This window comes from Psammomys obesus, unplaced genomic scaffold (genome assembly GCF_907164565.1).
Source record: "Psammomys obesus unplaced genomic scaffold, mPsaObe1.curated_primary_1811, whole genome shotgun sequence".
Lineage (NCBI taxonomy): Eukaryota > Metazoa > Chordata > Mammalia > Rodentia > Muridae > Psammomys > Psammomys obesus.
Genome location: NW_026585691.1, coordinates 12,038,420 through 12,062,506, shown reverse-complemented (window position 1 = coordinate 12,062,506; position 24,087 = coordinate 12,038,420). Strand labels below are relative to the sequence as shown.

The 24,087-nt window shown below is 44.8% G+C and overlaps 1 protein-coding gene across 3 annotated transcripts in view; it reads left to right on the top strand.

Moving 5' to 3' along the window:
• The window catches only part of Mapk6 (mitogen-activated protein kinase 6), a 24,908-nt gene extending 821 nt beyond the window's left edge, over positions 1-24,087 (top strand). The window contains exons 1-6 of one of the 3 annotated variants that reach the window (XM_055598643.1): positions 243-369; positions 13,021-14,197; positions 15,984-16,128; positions 18,309-18,473; positions 19,865-20,066; positions 21,768-24,087. In XM_055598643.1, coding sequence (XP_055454618.1) covers positions 13,643-14,197; positions 15,984-16,128; positions 18,309-18,473; positions 19,865-20,066; positions 21,768-22,869 — 2,169 coding nt within the window. In that variant the 5' untranslated portion in view covers positions 243-369; positions 13,021-13,642 and the 3' untranslated portion in view covers positions 22,870-24,087. Of the gene's footprint in view, positions 1-242; positions 401-13,020; positions 14,198-15,983; positions 16,129-18,308; positions 18,474-19,864; positions 20,067-21,767 lie in introns of those variants that run through there. The other 2 variants (XM_055598636.1, XM_055598628.1) reach the window with 2 other exon arrangements.

Sequence of the window (24,087 nt, the reverse complement as noted above, 5' to 3'; positions counted from 1 at the left end):
ATTGAGCAGGCCGGCCCCCGCCGCCGGCGCCGGGCTGTGGTGCGCGGGTTCGAGTCCCCGCCGCCCGCGCCCGGCTCCGCGGGTTCGAGTCCCCGGCAGCGCGCCGGCGAGGGCGGTGGTCCGGGAGCGCTTGGGGCTGCGGAGGCTTGCCTCCCGGGCTCGCCCGCCTCCCTGAGGCTCCCCTGTCTCCTCCCCCCTCGCCCGCCCGGGTGACTCGGCCTCAGCTGACTCCCGGCCGGGCAAAGTCTCCGGCACGTTGCGTAGCGCTCTGCTCCAGCCCTTAAGTCCGCCCAAGTTTGTGGCTGGCGGTCCACGCGGTGCCGGGGGCCGGCCTGAGACGGGGCTCCCGACGTCTTCCCGGACGTTAAGGTGCGATCCGGAAAAGCACCCAGATGAAAACGTACGTTACCGGTTCCGGGCCTCCCCGCCTGGAGCCTGTTACCTACCGCCCGGCTCGGGGAGTCGGCGTGGAGCGGAGGGCTGTTCGGCCGCCTTTTGTTCCTGCCTGGCGCGGGCTCCCCGAGGCTCAGGTGCCCCGGGGTGGCTGCGTGCGGCAGGCCCCCTTAGGTCGCTTTCGTGTGGTGACCCACCTTTTGCCTTGAGAGTGGGAAAGGCGGAGCGGAGGGACCCGGCGACGGGGAGCTGGGAGGTCTCCTCACTGGGTCTGAACAGACCGTGCTCGTTGCCGGGAGTCCCGGGGCAGTCAGGTTCTCAGCCTTAACTTTTTATGGACGGAGATGATCGTCAGAGCGGGGGGTGGGTGGACGGGTGGGGGCAGCCTTCACGGGCCACCCAACGAAGAGCAGCCGGCTTCCGAACGACCCTCTAATTGTTGGTTATTCTAGCGTGTTTATTTTGGTAAAATTCGGCCTTAATTTAACGTTCCGTCTCTTCAACATCGGAGGAAGTGTGTGGGAAAGAGAGACCCGAGGAGAGAAGAACGTAGGGTCTAAACAGGGTCCGGCCCGCAAAGGGTTTTTTTTTTTGTTTGTTTGTTTGTTTGTTGCGACAGTCTGGCCACGTAGTTCGTCCCTGCTGGGCTTTGAGAAACGAGTCTCCTGCCTCGGCTTCCTGCTGGATTTTAACACGTGTGCACCATTATGAGCTGCAGAGCTTCTTAGAAATGACACATTTTAGTGCTCGGAAATAATTTTGAGTTGAGTAGAAAGAAGCATGTCTTTAGCGTGTGGTTGTTAAAAGCCTGTTTGTAAGGTGCCTTAACGTATATGTTGTATTGGGTTAGTGTAATTCCATCATAAACCTTGCTTACTGATGTCCTAATCAGTAATTGTCTCGGAAGCTTGCCAGATTTTGTGTTGACTATTTTATCGCTTCAGTATTACTGTTCAGGAAAAAAAAAAAAAGACCCTGGAAAAGGAAACATTGTTTGAAATCAGCTTTAAGCGAGGATATTTTGGAGTTTAGTCATTTGCAGAAGAGGATTGAAAGCAGCCTGCCCACTTTCTGCGATTAAAAAAGAATCTGGAGAGGACTGACTTGAACATTTAGTATTGCAGTAGAAAAGGCAACGGTGTTAATGACAGGCGTAAGAGCTGAGAGCGCTGCAGCATTTTACATAAGTTCGTGTAGGCATCGTGGGAACTCCTAACTGACAAACTAGTAGGCTTGCTGACTCAGGCTGCCCTGTGAAGGGGTCGGGGCCAGTGGGAGGAGGCTCGGCACTGCAAGTTTCCGGCCGAGTGGGGACTCTCCCTGCCCACAGCCGCTACTACGTGGCTTTTTTTTTTTTTTTTAATAGTAGTCTAAAGTGTTTCTGCCCATATCACAATTCTCGTTTCTCTGAAGAATAGTTTTTCTGGGGGAAAAAAAAAAGTAATAGTTTCTTAACTTGCCTTTTAAGAGGATATCCACCACCCTGCAGAGGTACAATGGTATAACACGTATTGAGAGAAAAGATAAAGTTAGTTGCTGAAATTAAATGTTTGATACTAACAGGTCTTTTGGCTAGTCTTAGGAGATATTTGTTAGGAAGCTATCCATAAAGGACAGACAGAACAGTTTAGTCTTGGTGGGACTTGACTGTCATTGATTATGTAAAGTAGCTTTGTCTAGAAGGTATTGGTTTAAGTGTGGAACCAAGGCCACCAGGGTTTAGTAGAAGCCGTTAAACATACCTTCTTGAGATATTTATGCATTTTCTGTATTTTAAAATTATCATCATGATGAGTGTTTTGCCTGCATGCAGGTGTCTTTGCACCATTTGCCTGGTACCCTCAGAGAGGCCTGAAGAAGGAAGGCATTAGCTCTCCTGGCAGTGGAGTCTCAGAGGGTTCTAAGCTGCCGTGTGGGTGCTAGGAATCAAATCTGGGGCCTCTGGAAGAGCAGCCAGTGCTTGTAACTGCTGAGCCCTGGCTCCAACCCTGGGCATTTTCTATTTTAATAAAGACAGGTTGGAACAGGCATTGTTACAGCCCTGTTTTTAATCATTTTGAAGAGAGAAACTGAATGAATAGTTCCAAATTTAGGACTTAAGCTGAGGCTAGGTGATAAAATAGATATTTGGACATATTTCATGGCCTGCATTTAACAGATTGGCTTAAAATAAGATTGCCAGAGGGCAGGTGGGGGTTGTGCTCACCTTTAAAGCCAACACTCCTAAGTCGGAGCCCAGTAGAGCTGTCTGAGCAGCTGGTCTACCTGGAGAGTGCCTTCCAAGAGCCAGATAGTGAGACCAGCCTAAAACCAAGACTGCCTGAAGGTGAAGGCTTGCTTCTTAAGTGAGGAAGTAAGTAGCAATCTCCCCACTCGTTTGTTATTTTCTCTGGCCTGTTCATTTTCTGAAAGTTGTTTGGGAAGTGTCCTGGGCTGTAAATGTATTGTGGATTTGAATTAAGTCTATGGAGATATTTTGAAATTGCCTTACATGCTTTACACAGGTAATTTTAACAAAGATAAATTCATACTTAGTATCTCCTATTAAAGGAAACGTGAATCTACAACTGATCTTGAAAGCATCCCATGACTTAGAAGTTGGGCGTGTGGGCTTTCTAAATGCAGGTAATTAACTGATGCGCATAATCAGGAGTTAGGAACAAGCTCTCTCTAAGGTTTGTGAGCCTGCCCTCCACTGCTCTCCAGTTCCTTGTTTGCACTGCTCCTTTGGGTTCAGGGCCCCTGTTAAATGGGGAAGATGCCTCTAAAGTCACTTCTCTGTGACATTGTTGGCAGTACTCTGCCGGCCCTGGCAGGCTGTTTGTGTACTCTTACACTGTAACCTGCGTACAGTATCTGGTCTCAGTCAGTTTTATTGCTGAGTACTCAGACTTTACAAATATAAAATGACACTACTGTACCCTGGCTTTTTGCCAGCAAGCTGCTCATGTGAGCTGATGCCACGAAGGTGACAGTGACTCCCGCGAACCCAGCGTCACTCTTTTCTCTCCTTGAATTGTGTGTTTGGGAAAATATAGTATATTCTTCTGATAAGGCACCCCTTCCAGTTTTGTTTTTGGTTTGGTTTGGTTTTGTTTTGTTTTTGAGATTGCTCTCTACACAGCCCAGCCCTGCCAAAAATGTGTTATCCTTCTGCCTTAGCCTCATGAAATTATAGGCATGTGACACCATGCTTGGCTGCTAGAGTTTGTTTGCTTTGCTTTTTTTTTTTTTTTTTTTTTTTTTTTTTTTAAGTTTTATTGCTGGGTGTGGTGGCTCACACATTCATGCCCAGCATGTGGGTAATCCCAGCACTCAGGAGGCAGAGGCAGGTAGATCTCTGTGAGTTCAAGGCCAGTCTGGTCTCCAAAGTGAGTTCAGGACAGCCAAGGCTACACACAGAGAAACCCAGTCTTGAAAAAAAAAATTGTTTTTATAATTTTGTTTTTGCGTGCTCATGCCTGCACATAAGTGTGCAGGTGCCAGAGGAGGTTAGAAGAGGGTGCCAGATCCTCTGGTCCTGGGGTTACACGCAGCTATTAGCCTCCCAACTGGGATGCTGGGACTCAAACTCTGGGCCTGTCCAGTAGCCTTCACCCACTGCGCCATCTCTCCGGCCTCCTGCTTTCTTTGCTGTTTTAAAAGACAGGATCTGAACAAATTTGCTGGGCTGCCTCTGAACTCCTTGACTCAAGGGACTGCCTCCTCTGCTTCTGCACTCATTAAACCTTTATCTATTAAACACGTCAACCCTCTAGAAATATTGAATGTTTATGTAGTAAGTCATTTGTCTTTTTTTTTTTTTTTTGGTCAACTTGACATAAAGTAGTCATCTGGGAAGAAGACCCTCAATTGAGAAAATGCCTCATGCCTCCATCAAGTTGGCTAGTAGGCAAGTCTGTAGGGCGTTTTCTTGATTAATGATTTGTGTGGGAGGTCCCACCTTACTGGGTGCAGCACCAACCCTGGGCAGGTGGTCCTAGGGGGTATAAGGAAAGCAGTTGGGGGTCCTGGAGAAGATGGCTCAGAGGTTAAGAGTACTGGTTGCTCTTTTTAGAGGTCCTGAGTTCAATTCCCAGCAACCTCATGGTGGCTCACAACCATCTATAATGAGATCTGGTGCCCTCTTCTGGTGTGCAGGTGTACATGCAGACAGAACATTGTGTACATAATAAATAAATCTTGAAGAAAAAAAAAAGAAAAGCAGTCTCAGCCAGCTGTTGTGGTGCGCACCTTTAATCTCCCAGCATTCCCCAGTCAGAGGCAGGCAGATGCCTGAGTTTCAGACTAGCCTGGGCTACACAGTGAGTCTTTAAATAAATAAAACCACAAAGTACTCCCAAACAAACAAGAAAGCAGGCTCATTAAGCCGTGGAGAGCAAGCCAATAAATAGAGTTCCTGTGTGGCTTCTGCTTGAGTTCCTGCCTCCAGGATCCTGCTTTGAGTTTATGTCCTGACGTTTCTTCATGATAGATAGACTATGAGCAGTTAAAGTTAAATAAACCCTTCCATCCCAGTTGCTTTTAGTCCATGCTGTTTATCATAGCAATAGAAAGTAAACTAGAACATCGAGTTTTTTCTTTGATTTTCATTTAAATTCAGTGGTTTAAAAGTTGTTAGAATAATTGGTCTGATGAGGTGGCTCAGCAGATGAAGGTGCTTGCTGAGCAAGCCTGGTGACCTGAGGTGGATCTCAGCAATTCATGTGAAGGTGACAGGACAGAACCGATTCCATAGCTGTCTTCTGACCTCTAATGTATGCACAGATGGATGGATCATATATACAAAAGTAACAAAGGTTTTAGGATCTAAGAACCTTAACGTTTACTTTAAGGATTCTACCTCTGCAACCATAACACTACCCTCGAGTGTTTGAAAGGGTGGCATGGACATTTTGCTGCAGCTGCATCGTTTGACAGTTAACTAAATTGAGGCCTGGTATAAACTAAGACCTGTCACTTGGCAGCTGGTTAGAGGTTCATACTCTTTGCTAATCCAGGCCCAGTGAATTAGAAGCTACATGTTAGCAAGATTCTCAGTGATTTGAATGCACTGCCAGTTGAAAGGTTCTGCTGAGAGAGACATGAATGGCCTTCGGCTGCTTAGTGACTGGTTTGGGAAACCTGTCTTGTGTGTTATTTTGTCTCCTAGCCCTCCTGAAAAAAAAAAAAGTGAATTTAAAGGTGAGAATATAATCACTGTTGGTTAGAACTTATGTGATGAAGGAGTGTGTAGAGAAATTTTAATCCAGCAACATGGCTGTTCTGTTCACCTTCTAGGTCTGTATGATAGGGCTGGAATATAGCTCTGTTTTGTGCTGTCCAGTGAGGGCGCAACTGGTCAGGGTGGTAATGAGTAAGTATTTGACAAGTGACTGATGCCCCTGAGAAATGAATACCTATCCATTTATCTGTCTATCTATCTATCTCTCTATGCACTTATAGCTATATATTCTGTCTATATTATGTTACTCCTATGTCTGTTTTCAGGGCTGAACACTTGGTATTGAATAACCAACTCGTGTGCTCATTCCTGAGGAAGACTATTTCTCCCACTCCTGTCTGTCTGTCTGTCTGTCTATCTATCTATCGTCTATGTAGCTATCATCTATCTATGTACCTATAGCTATTTTTGAGACAGGGTTTCTCTGTGTAGCCCTGGCTGTGCTGGAAATTGCTCTGTAGATCAGGCTGCCTTCAAGCTCAGTGATCCACTTGCCTCTTGCCTCCTGAGCGCTGGGACTAAAGGAGTCCACCTCTGGCGTTCTGTTCTGTTCTATTCTGTTCTGTTTTTTTTAGGTTGTAGTTGTAACCCTGGTGACTGGAGAGTAACTATGTTGCCAAGGCTGGCCTTGAACTCGGATCTTCCTGCTTCTGTCAGATTACAGGCATGCCCCACTGCACTTGGTTTTGTGTGGTGCTGGAGACCCAGGCTGGGGCTTTCTGTGTGTTAGGCAAACACTACCAACTGAGTTGTATTCCCAGCCTAATCTAGATGTTTGTAACTAAATAATAATGAGTCTAACTTTGGTAATTCTCTCTTTATGTACAAATTGAAGAGATGGTAGGATTTTTACTAACTTTATGCCTGGATATTCTTTTAATGGATGTTAGAAAGCGGTGCCGACTTTTTGATACTCCTGTTCAATAAGGATAATCTAAGTTGCAAGAAATTTTGCACATTTCTTCCTGTTTCTTTCAGTTGGATCCAAAATAATACAAATGAACAAAGTTTTTCTGAGTTACTCTATGGTCAGTAGTAGTCTTGCCCTTGGCCTCATCTCCAGGTTTTGTTGGTTCTGGAGGTAACTGTCAGACTGGCCTGCTTGCTGTGCGCAGAAATGGGGAGGACTTAAGGGCACACTCAGAGAAGCAGTCGGTGTGGTGGTGCACACCTTTAATCCCAGCACTCTGAGAGGCAGAGGCTGGTGGGTCCCCGAGTTTGAGGCCAGCCTGGTCTACAGAGTGGGTCCAGACAGCCAGGGCTACACAGAAAAACCAAAAAAGAAAAAAGAAATTGCCTGGGAGATTATTAAAGCATACATCTGGGTGTGTATGGGAGGGCTCTGATTTGATCTGTGACTTAATACCTTGATTGATTTGTAATTTGGTGGCATTTTTGGAAGCTGGTTAAACGTGGGAGGTGGTCTTTGAAGGAAGTAGGTTATCAGGGACATGGCTTTGGAGTGATACCTTGCCCTGTCCCCAAACTCTTCCTCAGTCTCCATAGGTCACTGCTCTGCCCTGTCTTGCCACCCCATGATAGAATGACATTTTGAAATTGAGTCAAAATAAACAAATGCTCCTTTTAACCTGTTTTCAGGGCGTTTGGTCATTATGCTGTAAAAGTTTTGTTTTTTTTTTTTTTTTTTAAGCATTTAAATAGAAGCTTCTCACTGCAGAATCAGACTGGCGTGCCCAGATCTTCTCCACTGTACTCTGTGTGAGTGTATGGCATTACCTCAGCTCTGGGGGCATCTGGGATTGGTAAAATGAGGTATTTGTCACTAAGAGAATGCCTGGCACATAAATGAGACAGTAAATGCTGAGGTAGGCGCCTCCCTTCTGCTTGGCTCCTGTGTTCTGGGTGTAACGCTGGGTTTTGGTTCTCACCAAGCCTAATGCAGGCTCTCCACCGGTTAGTATCCGCCCTGTGCATTCTTGTTCTCGATCCCTTTTCTTGGGTTCCAAAGGCTTCTTTCTTCCCTGTGTCAGGAGTTTCACCTTCCTGGTAAGTGTCTTTTAGAATATGCAAACAGGGTAGAGTTGTACAACATGGTAGCCACGGGTTGGCATTTTAATAATTCATGGTATTTTGTTAATTGGGGTTGAACACAAGACCTTGTATTTGGTAAGCACAGTATCTTTGAGCTGCACCTATAGCCAAAACCCAATTTTATTGTTGTTAATTTTGAGACAGGGTCTCTCTGTGTAGCCTGGCTGTCCTAGAACTCAGTATGTAGACCAGGCCAAGAGGTCATATAGATCCACTTGTCTCTGCCTCCCCAGTGCTGGACTAATGGCATTCCCATTTAATTGATGGAAGTGAGTCTTTAGCTCTGTGATAAAATGCCTTGCTTCTCTAGCATGCACAAGGCCCAGGGTTCAATCCCTGGTACCATAAAAGCCAGTGAATGAGAGGATGGATGGATGGAGGCTTCAGTGGAGTCAGTCATATTGCAGTTTCTTAGTCACCAGCTGTGGCTTATGGCTACCCTGCAGGGCAGAATAGTGAAGACATCACAGAAAATTCTGTGAACCATGGTAAGCTTTATAAACTTACATTCTTCTCTGGTGACAGCCTTGTTTCTCTGTCCCTCTTCTAGGCTTCTGTATCATTCCTGTGATGTCTACCCCCTAGTCTTCCTGTTCTTCCCCGATACACACTTTGTGTTTTCCTCCCGATTGGCTTTAAGAGCCGTTCGTGTGTGTGTGTGTGTGTGTGTGTGTGTGTGTGTGTGTCCATCCCTGTGTGTCCTATTGACGTGAATTCATTTGTGAGTTGGTGTTTTTTTTTTTTAATTTTGTTTGTTTTTTAATCTATTTTGGAAATGTTCTGACATGTATCTCTGAAGGCCCATTAGATTCCTGAACCTTGGAGTTCTCTGCTTCTAGCCCAGCTACTGGCTCCACTGACTGTAGGAGATTTTCTCTTGCTTTTCCTTACAGCCCCATGTTTCCTTGGCTGAGCCTTAGGAGAATAAGAACTTGTTCTCTGAAGATGTGGAATACTGCAGAGGGTTTATCTCAGCTTCATGTCTTGGCCCCACTTTGAGAGGGGAGCTGCTTTGAAAAGGGTGGGTTTTCCAGCCCCTTTTATTTTGAGGATGGTCTCCATATGTAGCCTGGCTGCCACAAACTTGCAGTGGTCGTCCTTTCTGGGCCTCGCAGAGTGCTGGGCTTAGAGGTGCGGTTGCAGCATGTGTGACTTGCCTTTAGTCTTTTGTACTCACTAATAACCCATAGAAAAGGGCCGGAGAGCGGCATGTGCAGGTCGGCCTCTGATGTCTTCACATGCGGCCATTTAACTGTTCCTTAGAAGTTTGATTTCTCCTTAATCCTGTCAGTGGAAAATTCTGCTCTGCTTTGTTGCCAGGCACAGCCATGCTATGTTCTCTTCTGAAGGGCTTGACATTTTAATGAATCTTTTAAACTTTGTATTTATTTTATGTTTGGCAGTTTTGCCTGAATCTGTGCCCCACATTTGTGCGTGGTGTCTGGAGGTCAGAAGAGCTCACTGGCTCCCCTGGAGCGGAAGTTAAGGATGGAATTGTCTTTAGGACCTCCTGAGTGCTGGGCGAGGGCTTGACTACAGAGCCATACTTCCAGTCTTTTTTAACATTTTTTGAGATGGGTTTTGTTGTGCAGACCTTGAACTACCGATCCTCCTGCTTCAGCCTTGTGAGTAGTTAGGAATACAAGCTGGTGTGAGTCAGTGCACTGATTCTAGACAAGTTTTGTAAGGTCCTGTACCAGAAACAGGCTTAGCTCAAGGCAGCGGTGGTCATTTTCACCTGAAGTTTGGGGAGGGTCCAGGTGGCTTAGACCCTGCTAGGGTCACAGTGTGTGAAGGAAGGCCTGACTGACATGTGCTTTGGTGCTGCCTGGGCCTTCAGAGGCTGCTTCTGTGGTTACGGAGAGCACAGTTCCCTGACCCAGTCCGTTCTTCCACCTCCACACAGGAAAGGGGGAGTGTAACAGGCTTAAGTGATTTTTGCTTCTGCACTCGCAGGGGTTGAAAGCATTTGCTTTTTCCTGTTGACAAGTGTGTTGACGTGTTCACGGTGGGGTGAGGCTCCTGAAGGAGTGCCTGGAAAGTGTAATGCTGGGGCTATCCCTTCACAGACAGTCTCCAGTGTCGTCTCCAGTGTCCAGGCTAGTCCTCTGAGCCTGCAAGAGCAGAATAGGGCTTATCTCTCCCAAAATGTCTTATCAGCTCACTGGAAGTGCCATTTTGTTCATTCAGTACAGTTGATAGGGCATGTAAGTAACTGCCAGATGCTCTGCTCAGAAAATGCTGGTAAAACTGCCTTGTCTGAAACCTCTTAATTTAAAGCAGACAGCCACCAGAGCAGGGGGAGGGCTGGTGTCTCGGGAGAGAATGAGTAGAGGCTCTGAAGAATAATAACCTTGGGAAGAATGGGAATGCTGTAGAAGAGAAGAAAGGAAGTAGGAAACAGTAGGAGTGGGAAGTGCTCAGACTCAGGCTTTCTCTGAGTCAGGACCCAAAAGCAGGCTGTTTCTCTTGTTTCTCTCAGCTACAGTTTAATGTCTGAAGACAGTGCTGGCATGCTGTGAGCCTTCAGGATTCTCTGTCGGAATGAGATGTCTAGCTGGAAGAACTGACTCTTAGGCTCTTAGAACTGTTCATGTCTTGGTTCTCTGTGCTTCTGGGTCCTGGTTGAGATAACACTTCAACTCCTTTGGGTGTGTCTGTGAGCTGTGTGACCTGCTTCGGTCTGTAATAGGTTGGTAAATGTGACATGGGATGAGGCATGTAGCTACTAGTGTGAGCTCTTTGGTGCACTGAGTGTGGGTGCTAAGGTGGTATCTTCACTAGCTTAGATAACAAGTCTGTTGGGTTATGGCATAGTGATTTAAAATAAGTCACCAAGTTTGGGGGTATCCAACCTATCCCAACTGCCCCAAAAATCTGATGGGAATCCTTAGGCATCAAAGGTATCTGAAGAATTATTGCTCAAATGTTTCGTGGTCCTGTGTTTGTTCCAGTGTTTCTTTAGTCCTAGGTCAATATGGCATCTTAGAAGCAAAGTCCAACCAGGTGTGGTGGTGCAGAACCTTAATCCCAGCGCTTAGTGAGTTCAAAGCCAGCCTGGTCCACATAGTGAGTTCTGGCAAGCTGAGCTACATAATGAGGCCTTCTGTGGCCCCCTCTCCCCATGATGTCTTAGACAGGAGGAAGATAGATGATGGATGGAAGGTAGCTAAGTACTGTTACTACATGAAACAAGTCTGTTAGGCCTTGATGTTTACTTAGCCAAGAGACTCTTGCTTTCTAGATGGTTCACCAATACTGGCTTCCACCTCCGGCCTCCTTGAGATCCAGCTCCTAAAAGGATAACTCTTCAGGTGACCCTCCCTTAGGCTGAGGAGCAAGGGCTTTGCCTGTGGGCAGGCAGCTAAGCTGTGGCCTCCAATGCCCTGGGAACTCAGTAACTGGAGAGTCTGAGGCACTGATCACAGACAAGGGTGAATTTGATAACAGTGCCATTATGCCAGCTGAGGAGACAGAGCAGTCTCACCCCATTCCTTCCCAGGGCGCTGAGCTCCAATTAACCCAGGCTGCTCACTTGACTCTGGGGAAGAGCAGAGTAGCCCGGTGGCTTTCAAGAGGCTGTCACTGTGAACAGGCTAGGGGACTCCTTGACCCTGAGAAGCTGCGGTGTGCTCTCAGCTGTGTGTTCGTGCAGAGCTAGTTCTGCCTTTAAGGCTGTTAGCTCACAAGTCAACTTGCACAGTACAGCCCTTCGAGACACTCCAGACCAGAGTTAGAACAGGAAGTCCAGTTCCTATAGCATGGGAACATTACCAAAAACAAAACAAAACAAAAAACAAAAAAACAAAAAAACCCAACAACATAAAAAAAAGCAGGCAATTCTCAGGGAGCTTACCTGAAGGAAAAATAGTCGGGTCCAAGGGTGTTACTTTTTCATTTCTTCTTTGTGTGTTTATGCCATGGTGCTTTAAAGTTCTTTTACTGTTGTTTATTTTTTATTTTCTGAGACAGAGTCTCAGACTGGCTGGACTGAACTTGATATTTAAACAAGGCTGGCTTTGAACTCAGAGAGAGCCACCTGCCTCTGTCTCCTAAGTGTTGCATTACAAGTGTGGACTACCATGCCCTGCTTTCTTTTACTATTTTAAACTAGTCTCAATACTGTATCAATACAGTTTTTGCCAGTTCTTTGTTTGTTTTTGTGGTTTAAACAATATTTTTTTGCATTCCTCTTCAAACTTGGTGTTAATGGAATATTAAAATGTTTTTTCGGGGCCTGAGCGATGGCCGTGAATAAAGTGCTTGCTGTGCAAACGTGAGAAATAGTGCAGTGCTTAGCACCCACGTAAAAGCCAGGCGTGGTGGGGCACACGAGCGTGCAGGCCAGCATACCTCGCCTCCAGTTTGTCCAGGTGGAAATGTTAAGGTAGTTTGAATTCCCTGGCAGTCAGTGGTGCCCATCCCATGGGAGCTGCCCACTCTTGACCAGCTTCGGAACGTGCTCTACAAGTCCATTCTGTGCTGCGAGGCTTTGTGTCCTGGGTGCCAACACAGTTGATTGATAGTGACGTAGTGCTCCAGCTATGAAAGTGCTGCTAAAATTTTACCTTTCAACTGAATTTTACTTGTAAATAGTTTTATAAATACGAAGATGCTGGGTGTGGTGGCATGTGCCTTTAATCCCAGAGGCAGAGGCAGGCAGATCTTGGTGAGTTCAAGGCCAGCCTGGTCTACAAAGTGAGTCCAGGACAGCCAGAGCTCTGTTACACAGAGAAATCCTGTCTCAAAAAATAAAAAATTATGAAGTTTCCCATACTGGTTGGCATTTCATGTGGGGTGTGTGTGCGGTGTATATGCATACCTTTTTGTGCGAACAGATGCCTGTGTGAATGCAGAGGTCAGAAGAGGATGCTGAGTGTCCTGGTCTATCACTCTTTGACTTATATCCCTGCAAAGGGCCAGTAGTCCTCCTGACACAGTGCTGCATAATAAGCTTTTTACACGGGACTAAGGATTTGAGCTCAGGTCCTGATATTTGCACACCAAACCTCCTTACTCACTGGTTCCCTGGTTGCCATTTCTGAAATGCCAACCTGATGAGCCTGTTCCAGAAATTCAGTGCTGTGAAGTCTGGGAAACTTGACTAAGTAAGTGTGATGACCCATGATGAATGGGTTGAGGGAGAGACAGAGATGGAGAGACTTCTACGCTGTAGCCCAGGCTGGCCTGGAGCTCCAAACAATGCTCTTTCCTCGGCCTCCCCAGATTTACAGGCATATGGCACCATGCCTGCTCTAGGCCTTCCTAAATGCCTAAATGCCTCACTGCTGTGTGGTACAGAAACCGAGTGTTTTCTCCAGTGGTGATTTTCTTTTTTTTTTCCACCGCAGGTTGTATCAGAGTAAGATGGACGGTAGCTTTGATTGTGATTGTGGTGAGCTGGAGCCACCTGATCACTAACAAGAGCCGCCTGTCAGCCAACATCACCAGGGCTTCCTGTTGAAGTACAGCAACGAAGGAAGAGAGAGGAAGCAAAGGGAACGAGTGCTTCCCAGCGCCTTAGGATGCTGCTCAGGACCAGTCCAACACTGAATGTATCTGCACTGTGAGAGGATGTCCACGGGGGCCTGCCGGGTGCATATTTATTCACAGTTTTGTCCCATGTTAAGTCAGTTAGCATAGTAAATCTGAGTGCATAGTATGTCATTTCATTCCGTTTGAGTTTCTTGAGTGTCTTCTTTAAATGTCTGCAGAGTTGCTGCCCTTCCTTGAACTATGAGCACTGCAATCTTTTTAATTCTCAGTATGAATAGAGATTTTTGAGCTTTAAGTCTGAGGGGAACTCAGCGGGCCTGGTTGGCGTCTGCAATGAACATCAAGAAACCATCGTGCTGTGGAAACGTAATTGTTTTTTTCCCTTTTTGAGAGATCTTTCCTTTTGATGCCAGTTTTCTTCCTTGTTTACACAAGTTCAACAATTTGAAAGGAAAAGGCAATTGTAAGGGTTTCAAAATGGCAGAGAAATTTGAGAGTCTCATGAACATTCATGGTTTTGATCTGGGCTGTAGGTACATGGACTTAAAACCATTGGGCTGTGGAGGCAATGGTCTGGTTTTTTCTGCTGTAGACAATGACTGTGACAAAAGAGTAGCCATCAAGAAAATTGTCCTCACTGATCCCCAGAGCGTCAAACATGCTCTCCGTGAAATCAAAATTATTAGAAGACTTGACCACGATAACATTGTGAAAGTGTTTGAAATTCTTGGTCCCAGCGGAAGCCAGCTAACAGACGATGTGGGCTCTCTGACGGAGCTGAACAGCGTCTACATTGTTCAGGAGTACATGGAGACAGACCTGGCGAACGTGCTGGAGCAGGGCCCTCTACTGGAAGAGCACGCCAGGCTCTTCATGTATCAGCTGCTGCGCGGGCTCAAGTATATTCATTCCGCAAACGTGCTGCACAGAGATCTCAAGCCAGCTAACCTTTTCATTAACACTGAAGACTTGGTGCTGAAGATAGGTGACTTTGGTCTGGCACGGATCATGGATCCTCATTACTCCCATAAGGTATGTGGGAAGCTGTCTTTACCCAATTTTTAAACTGATGTTTCTCCTCCTGATGCAGGTCTGCTTTCAGTCATAGTCTCTAGGCATTGAATTGAAGGTGAAGTGGACCCCTGCTTAAATACAGCTTCCTCAAAGTGCATGGCTGTGTGTCAGTAGTGAAGTTCTGAAGTGTGCACTGTCTTGGTTTTTAAGATTGGGTCTTGCTGTATAATCATGCTGCCTTGGACTCTAGTGTATAGTCTAGGCTAACCTCAACCTGTCTTCAGCCTCTTAAATGTTGGGATTTCAAGCATGTGCTGCCATATAGAGTTATTTATTGTAGTTGAAATTCTTATTTATTTCAAAGTAGAATATATTTTTATGTTTGAGTCTGTGTCCTAATTGAAAGATAGAGAAACTTTACCAACTTTTAAGTTTTCCTTTTGATGATGCTGTACTGCTCTGTACTGTACTATAGGCTATACCTCCTTTAAGTGGAATTTAGTTTGAAATTTAAATTTGTATGAACAACTGGCAATTAAATACAGGCAAAATACAGTCACCTCACAGCAACTTCCCTTTTTAAGCAACACTTTTTTCATATAAGAACTTTATAGTGTCTTCCTAGCGGAACTCTGGCTTTTAAATAAAATAATTTTGTTTTAAATCTTAGGTAGAATCTTACAGTTTAAAATATAAAAAGTAAGCTGGGCATGGTTGTGCATATCTTTAATTTAATCCCAGCACCCAGGAGGCAGAAACAGGTGGATTTGTGTAAGTCAAGACCAGTCTGATGGTCTACACAGTGAGTTCAGGCGAACTAGAACTACACAGTAAGACTCTTGTCTTAATAAGTAAAATAAAAAAGTAGAACTGAATTGGTGACAAAGAACCCCTGAGAGCAAGTCCTGTTACTTGGCATTCCAAACCAAGTCCATGTCTGAAAATCTTTGTTAATACATGATGTCTTGCTGGATATCATCGCTCCATTCAAAAAAGAGCTGGGGGTGGTGGTTGGGGAGACAGCTAGATGGCTTGGCAGAAAGGCTCCTTGCAGTAAAGCAAGCCTGATAACCTAGTTCAGTCCCTGGAACTCACACTGTCGAAGAGAATGGATTCTTCCAAGCTGTTCTCTGACCTGGACACTTGCACTGTGGTGTGTGGTTGCTGGCTGTCTTCCTTCCTCCCTCACCCATGCAGATTAATAAACAACCTTTGACAGAGGTTGAATCCCTGCTGCGCACAGTGAGGTTTGGACAGTGCCCTGGAAGGAGCCACACCCAAACCTTTACTTGCAGCTCTACCTTCAGCCTGTGGGTTCACCTAGGCAGTGTCCTTAAGCAGGCCTCTGCCCTGCAAAACAGTAGCCACCAGGAAAGTGTCTCAGTGTTCTGAGGGCAAACAAGGCCCTGTGGACACAGGTCAGGAGTGGGTTGGGGTGGAGAATCTGGTCTCTCTTTGTGATAACTAGGAGTGCCATCTCCCTCACCTTTCCCTCAGACCCAAAGCAGGCCTGCTCCTTAAGTGTGTTAAAACTGTTAGTGAACATGTTTCTCTTCTGAAACAAGTTGAACTTGACCTAGAGTTGGCATTAAGGCCTTAATGGTGAATTTCCTGCACTTTTTGTGATAGTCATCGAGAGATGGCTATCTCTTAGGGAATGTTATGGCCTCTGGATGGTAAGAGCCTTGAAGGCAGGCTTACAATGCAACAGTAGTAATTGCAAACTTCATGGCTTTTTTTGGAGGAGGATTTTTCCGCTCTCTAAAATGAAGGGTATTAAAGTCTGTGTGTGTTTCTTTTCCAGGGTCATCTTTCTGAAGGATTGGTTACCAAATGGTACAGATCTCCACGGCTTTTACTTTCTCCTAATAACTATACTAAAGCCATTGACATGTGGGCTGCAGGCTGCATCTTTGCTGAAATGCTGACTGGTAAAACCCTCTTTGCAGGTCAGTATTCTGTGGAAAAAGTGGATCAGAGGTCATTTTGCATTTATTCCTAAGGCAAGCCGCTGTAAGATTTCAGAGAACTTCTATAGTCTGGAATACTCACATGCAAAGATAAAATGGTGTTTCTGTTGCTAAGAAATGAGAACATTTACTCACATATTCAGTTGCTCTATTGTTTAGTTAAACTGGTGTTCTATTATGTGCCAGCTTATTTCTAAACTTCAGTGTTTTATGGATCCAGGCACTCTGTTGGCAAACTGTTACGTCGTATCTGATTTGCATTAGTCATTTCCTGGCGAATTCACTGTTGAAAATCCGACAGATTTTTGTTGTCCCCCTTCTCCAGGTTTCCTTTGGACAGTGGGGGTGTCCTCAGTGTGGAAGCTGTTATCTTAAAAGAGCAAGGAAAAAGCCAGTATGTTTTAAGGAAAACACACCCAATTCACATACCATACAGTCTCCTCCTTTAAAATGGGTGTTTCGGCTGGTGCTATGGCTCAGTGTTCAAGTACTCTTGGAGTCTCCAGTTCAAACCCCAGTACAGCTCAAAATTATGTGTGTGGTTCATTGTGTTTGTGGTATGTTTGTGTGGTTGTGTCTGGTTGTAGGACATCTCCATCCTTCTGGAGATAACCTCTGACAGTAGTTGTTTCCATTTCCCCGGCTCCTGCATCCGCTCATCTACTTTTTGTCTGTGGATTGCCTATTCTGGACATTTCATGCATTTCATGAAGCCATCCATGCATTGGGCTTTTGTGCTAGTGCTTTAGAGGTTCAGTCACGTGCATGTCAGTGTTTCATTCGGCATATGCTGGAATGTGTGCACTGTGTGGATGTAGGCAACATTTTGGTTCGTCATCAGTTGGTGGGTGTTAGGTCTTCACTTTTTTGGCTTTTATGAACAGTGGTGCTGTGAACTTTTATGCGAGCATGTCTTCAGTTCTCTGGGGTATGTGTATGCAGGCCTGGGTCAGCTGGGTGGCACATGGTAGCAGGTTGACTTGAAGAGTAGACCACCTCCTCAGGCAGCTGTGTGTGTGCATTCCCCAGTCAGCTGCAAAAGTGGGAAGGCTCCACTTTCTACACATTCTCAACTGGCGCTCTAAAGAATTATGTGTCTTTGTTGAGTGTGACCATCAGTGGGTATAAGAAAGTATGAACAGTATCTCAGCTTACTGACTCTTGTTTGGTGGTGTAGGCTCTTAAACCAGAGCTCAGGTTGGTCTTGAACTCAGGGCCTCCTGCCTCAGCCTCCTGTCTGCTAGAATTACAAGTGTGAGCTACCATATCCCATTTCTTCCTGGCCTTTTTTAATATCTTTGTAGAATGTCCAGATCCTTTACTTTTTAATTGGATTGTCTTCCATATTTATAAGATTTTTTTACACACTGTGGACATGGAGTTTCTTATCAGAATTTGTATTTTCTCCTATGCTGTGTGCACTGTCTTTTCCTTTTATCACAGTGTCTTTTGAAGCACAGAACATTTAGTTCTGATGAAGGCCAACTGATTTGTCTTTTTCATTAGCGTGTCTGGGAAAACTTGTTCTCTACTTTAAGGTCAAAATATTTGCTCCCATGTTTTCTTCAAAGCATTTTATAATTTTAGCTTGTTTTTTGAGACAGTTTCTATGTATATCCTTGACTGTCCTAGAACTCATATTGTAGACCAGGTTGGCCTCGAACTCACAGAGATCTGCCTGTCTCTGCCTCCCCAGTGCTGGGATTAAAGGTGTGCACCACCACCGTCCTCCTGCCTAGTTTTAGCTTTTTACATTTAGATCAGGACTTATTTGCGGGGGGGGGGGGTGTTTGTGTGTAGTGTATTTTGCTTGTGGATGTTCAGTTGTACCTGAACCATTTGGTGAAAAGGTTTTTATTTACAAATTGAATAATGAGACACCTTTTTTGTGGGGGAGGGGAAGAGTTGACCATAAACATGAACTGCATTAATGAATCAACCATAAACCTGAGCTACCTTGTGATCGCTCCTCAGAAGTCATGCAGTGTCATTTCAGCTTTACCTTAGGCTTTAAAGCAGGTCTGCAAGGACAACTAGACTCAGTACAGGGGGCCACTGACTTTTTGAAGGGAAGAATAGCAAAGACTTTGTATTTATTGCCGGAAAAGTGGCCAGTGTGGGTGGTTTGTTTACACTGTTGGTGTGTTGCTTTCACCCAGGTGCACATGAACTTGAACAGATGCAGCTGATCTTAGAGTCTATTCCTGTTGTGCATGAGGAAGATCGGCAGGAGCTTCTCAGCGTGATTCCAGTTTACATTAGAAACGACATGACTGAGCCACACAAACCGCTAACTCAGCTGCTTCCGGGAATTAGTCGAGAAGGTATTGCGACTTGAGAGTAACCACCTCGGCTCCGTGGGGGCTTTAGTTTGTGTCCCTTTTGAGTTGTCTGTAATTGTTGAGGTGGATCCAGGCCTTTAGCTCAGGCATTCCCCTTTTGACCTGGTCCTTAGGCTTTTTTATTTCTTCGCTGTCCTGGAATTTAGAAACTACACCTGTCCCTTGGCTCTAAACCCATTTTCAGTTTATCTTCCCCCTACTGTGGATTAGCATACCAGATGACTTTCCATTAGCTGCAGAAGAGTTCTCTCGGTGTTTACACTAACCAGGGATGCCTAGGAATGTAGGACATACTTTATTAAGATTATTTTATGAGGCTGTACAGATGGCTTAGTGGTTAATAATAGCGCTGGCTCTTCTAGAGGACTCGGGTTCAATTCCCAGCACTAGTGTGGTGGCTTACTACTGTCGGTAATTTTCACTCCAAGACCTCCCTGGGTGTCAGGCATGCGTGTCATACACAGACATACATGCAGGCAGAGCACCCATACATAAAAAGGAAAAAACAAGCTATATCCTAAAATAAAACCAACTACTTGAGTCTTTAAAAAAATTGTCAGCTTTCACCGTGTGAGTTCAGAGGATCAAACTCAGGTTGTTGGGCTTGGCAGTAAGCACCTTTACTCATTGAGCCATCTCATTGGCCTAAATTTTAGGTATAAAAACAATTGAGTCAGAGGAATGCAGAGATCTTCATGGCAAGGGAAAAAAAAAAAAAAAGCAAAATGCAAGCAAAATGTTTTTGACCATTTATTAATCCAAGGGAACAACGTATTGGTACTGGGAATGTGAAGTGCTAGATGTGAGTTTGTGCAGTCTTGAATATTATAGAAACTTGGTGAGAGTCAAAAGTAACATCAACTCTAAGATAGTTCATCTCTGTGGAACGATATATTCAAAAGTCTTAACTCTGTAGTAAGTAGCTTTTTTGAGAAAAGGAAAAAATAGTTAAGTGTGACTTCGGCCTAGTAGTATACCGATTGCTTAGCGTTCTCAGGCCTTCTGGTAACCCCCTCATGTCAGCCTGGGTGTGTACACTCAGGTGCGCGCACACACGCAGTGTCAATTTCGTAGTCAAGTAGAGCAGTCCAGCTCTGGGCTGGCGCTCAGTGGCAGAGAGCCTGCTTAGTGTGCACGAGACTCTGGGCCTAGTCCTCAGCGCTGAAAGCAGAGGGTTACCAGACCTTCATCTCCTTTTTACATTTGTATCGTCAGCTCCTGGTGTTAAGTGTGGTGCATCCAAGCTTGTAAAGTGGCTACTACTGTGAAAATGGGCACCACCATGCCAAGCTAGACACATTGTTTTCAGTGAGGCTGCTGTTTTGCGTCTTCAGGTGAATAGTCTGTCTGTAAACCTCTCGTCCTCCCCTTAGCACTGGATTTCCTGGAACAGATTCTGACGTTCAGCCCCATGGACCGGCTGACAGCAGAGGAAGCGCTTTCCCATCCTTACATGAGCATCTACGCTTTTCCAACGGATGAGCCCATTTCAAGCCATCCTTTCCACATAGAAGATGAAGTTGATGATATTTTGCTTATGGATGAAACACATAGTCACATTTATAATTGGGAAAGGTAAATTCTTTCTAAGTTAGAAAAACAACATTTATTGAGTTTTCAGTGTGCCATATGTGTGTGCTTTCTGTTTATGGGTGTGTTAACATTTTAATAATGCTGCCTTTGGGGTTGTGTTAAGTCACTTTTTATTAAATAGCTCTCATGGAATTTAGCACTAGGTACTGGTGAAGAAATGTGAGAACACTGCTATTTTAAGATGCTTGAAAATCTGACTTTAAATTACTGAGCCTTCCCCTCACTCCTCAGCTACCTTGTTATAAAGTCATTCAAAATTTTTTAGAAATTGTTTTAATCACACACCTAATCTTTTTTATGATAGGTGTAAAACCTGGGGCTTGGTGATAAACATGTGCTTTACAAAGCCTGGATCTAGGTATCTCAATGTCTGAATAGAAATTTTCTTTGATCTCTTATACATGTGATAGTTGAATTTATTTTCTAGATGATGTAAAGTCTTAGACTAGATTCATGAAAGGGCCTGTCTGGTTTAATACTGTGAATAGAATGGGTAATACCCACTAAAGTACTTCTTTCCTTAGCCTCCTTTTGGTATTTCTGAATTTCTGGGCATGTTAAGCTACATCATCCTGCTTTCGGTGGGGTGCTATAACAGCCTATAATAGTTCACCAGGGTCAAGGTCTTCAGGGGATTTGATTGTTAGCCAGGACAGAGAATCACAAATGAGATTTCACTTCTCATGTTTGTGTTTTAAAAGAAATGGTTAAGCTGAACACAGTGACACCTGCTCTCAAGGTGAGATCTGGTCATTCTGGCTGCAAGGCCAACAAAACAGAGGGAGTTGAAGCACTGTTTCTCCCCTTAATGTTGAGGTGTTTGTATGCTCACCGTATCTGCTAGCTGTCATTTTCTATCCCCTAAACCCAGCTCAGTATACCCAGGTATTTCCTCACCTGTACATTCTTTAGTGCACTTAAGTCACCAGCATCTGAGTCCTTCCTGTCCTCCAGCCTCTGTGGCTGTGTCACTCTGCCTCCCTTTGGCTGTGGTGTAGTTGCCTTACGGTGCTGTGTCAGTACACAGAAACAGCATGTACACACAAACATACCATGAGGACAGATTCCAGCCAGCCTTCCCCTCACTCCTCAGCTACCTTGTTATCAGTGGAACCAAGGTTTGTAAAAATACCTGCTTGCAGTTAGAGGTATAGATTTGGGGCATGTGAGTGAAACTGGTTGGGGGGGGGGTTGAATTATAGATATGCCATCGTCCTAGATAATTACCTGTGGATAAGAATACAGTAGAAAGCAAAGGCTATGAATGAGAAGTGGCAACTCATCCTGCTTAAGAATGGAGGACCTGGAGTTCCTTTTGAACTTGGTACACTGTTTGCAGTCACCAGATTGCCTTCTGGTGCTTTAAATAGTAACACGGCTTCTAGGTGAAGATGATAAACCCTGGCGAGAGAGACCGCTCCTGGCTTTCTCTCCTCTTACCCCTTATAGACCTGGCAGAGTGCTTTTAAAGGCACTCATTCGGAGCTGGCTCTGAAACATCCACGTCTAGTCCAGTATTGGGGAGGCGGAGGCAGGATGATTGCAAGTGTGAGGTCAACCTGGCTACATAGTAAGACTCTTAAAAACTAAGCCAAACAAAAAGCGCTCTGTATTTCCACAGAGAGCACACTGTGCATTTGGGAATGAAATCACCACATGGAGTAATGCCTGTGTTTTCTTCAGGTATCATGATTGTCAGTTCTCGGAGCATGACTGGCCTATTCATAACAACTTTGATATAGATGAGGTTCAGCTTGACCCAAGAGCTCTGTCTGATGTCACCGATGAAGAAGAAGTTCAAGTTGATCCTCGAAAATACTTGGATGGAGACCGAGAGAAGTATCTAGAGGATCCCGCCTTTGACACTAGCTACTCTGCTGAGCCTTGCTGGCAGTACCCAGATCATCACGAGAACAAGTACTGTGATCTGGAGTGTAGCCACACCTGTAACTACAAAACAAGGTCGCCATCATACTTAGATAACCTGGTGTGGAGGGAGAGCGAGGTTAACCATTACTATGAGCCCAAACTTATTATAGACCTTTCCAACTGGAAAGAGCAAAGTAAAGAGAAGTCTGATAAGAAAGGCAAGTCAAAGTGTGAGAGGAACGGATTGGTGAAAGCGCAGATGGCGCTGGAGGAAGCGTCCCAGCAGCTGTCTGAGAAGGAGAGGGAGAAGAGCCAGGCCTTTGACTTTGACTCTTTCATCGCAGGGACTATTCAGCTTAGTTCCCAACATGAGTCTACAGACGTAGTTGACAAGTTAAATGACTTGAATAGCTCTGTGTCCCAGCTAGAACTGAAAAGCTTGATATCCAAGTCAGTCAGCCGAGAGAAGCAGGAAAAGGGAATGGCTAATTTGGCTCAGCTGGAAGCCTTGTACCAGTCCTCTTGGGACAGCCAGTTTGTGAGCGGCGGGGAGGAGTGTTTCCTCATCAGTCAGTTCTGTTGTGAGGTCAGGAAGGATGAACACGTGGAGAAGGAGAGCACATACACCAGCTATTTGGACAAGTTCTTTAGCAGGAAGGAAGATTCTGAAATGCTAGAACCTGAGCCGGTCGAGGAAGGGAAGCGTGGGGAGAGAGGACGGGAGGCAGGCCTTCTGAGCGGCGGTGGGGAGTTCCTCCTAAGCAAGCAGCTAGAGTCCATAGGCACCCCGCAGTTCCACAGTCCAGTGGGGTCCCCACTCAAGTCCATCCAGGCCACGTTCACACCTTCCACCGTGAAATCTTCCCCTCAAATTCCTCACAAGACATATAGCAGCATTCTGAAACATCTGAACTAAACACTCAGCAGACATTTCTTTGTTCTTCATGAAATGTATTGTCTTTTTTATCACTAATGTTTTAAGTCATTTTTTTTACTTGAATCAGAAGGTGTCATTAATTTGCAAGGATTTTTCTTAGTTCTCGGTTTGTAAAACGCAGACTTTTTTCTACATGTGAGTTAGTTGTCATTTGAACGGGCATGTCATTTGCACACAGACTAGAGGGAGACGGTGCAGTGCAGGAGGAGACAAGATGTGCTAGGATGAATACATTCTCATAGACCAGTGACCTGCTTCACGGAAACAAAACCTCGCCTTGAAACTTACACAGTGAGACTGTACATAATTGCATGAAAAGATCTATTTTTTTCCTGAAACAGTTTTCATTCATTAGTATTTTCAAGTTTTTCATACTGTACACATTTCTTAAGAGACACATGATACCAGCAGCAACTGAAAACGAATGCCGAATTTGGTACACATGTGTTATCTACCTCAAGGTAACAAAAGTATGTGGCGAAACATAAACCACCCATAGTGCTCCACGGCATATGCACTTCTATCTAGCCAGCGTTGATCGTAGTAAACTATTGAGACTCGTTCACCATTTATAAATGTCCTGGTATTCATTCTTTATAGTGAAGTGTTAATACATCACACCTTATTTATTTTTAGCAAATCAGTATATTTTCTGTATTTAATTATAAAAGTTAACTTAGTTTTAAGTTTATTTGCAACTGCCCTTTTTTCCATTTGGCACTATGGTTTGTTGCCTGCCAAGCTGATGGGGTGATGTCAGCTTGCCCTGAGGCTGTCCATGTACGTTAAGCAAAGTACTCACTGTGTATAGGAATCTGTATTTTGGAGGTGCTTGATCTATCTACAAAGAAAAATTAGGAATTTATTATAAAATGCTCCTAGAAGTCTTAATTGTGTTTATTTTTTAAAAACTTGTAATGTTAGACTTGTGTGCATGGAAGTAATTAAGGTACATCATTATTGTAGTTTAAACATTGTACATGATAAGCCTTCCCCCACCCCCGTTTTTACTGTATGTTTTTATTGAATGATCTATTTCCCATCCCTAGGCAAGCATGAATAAAATTAGGTTAAATGTAGCATGTCACTTCTCAGTCTTTCAGAGTTTGTTTTATCTGTTTTCTTTTGCTGAATCCTGTCTGTATCTTTGGTTATCCTGTTTGAAGGAAAAAGACAAATAAAGATGTCCAGCAGGTA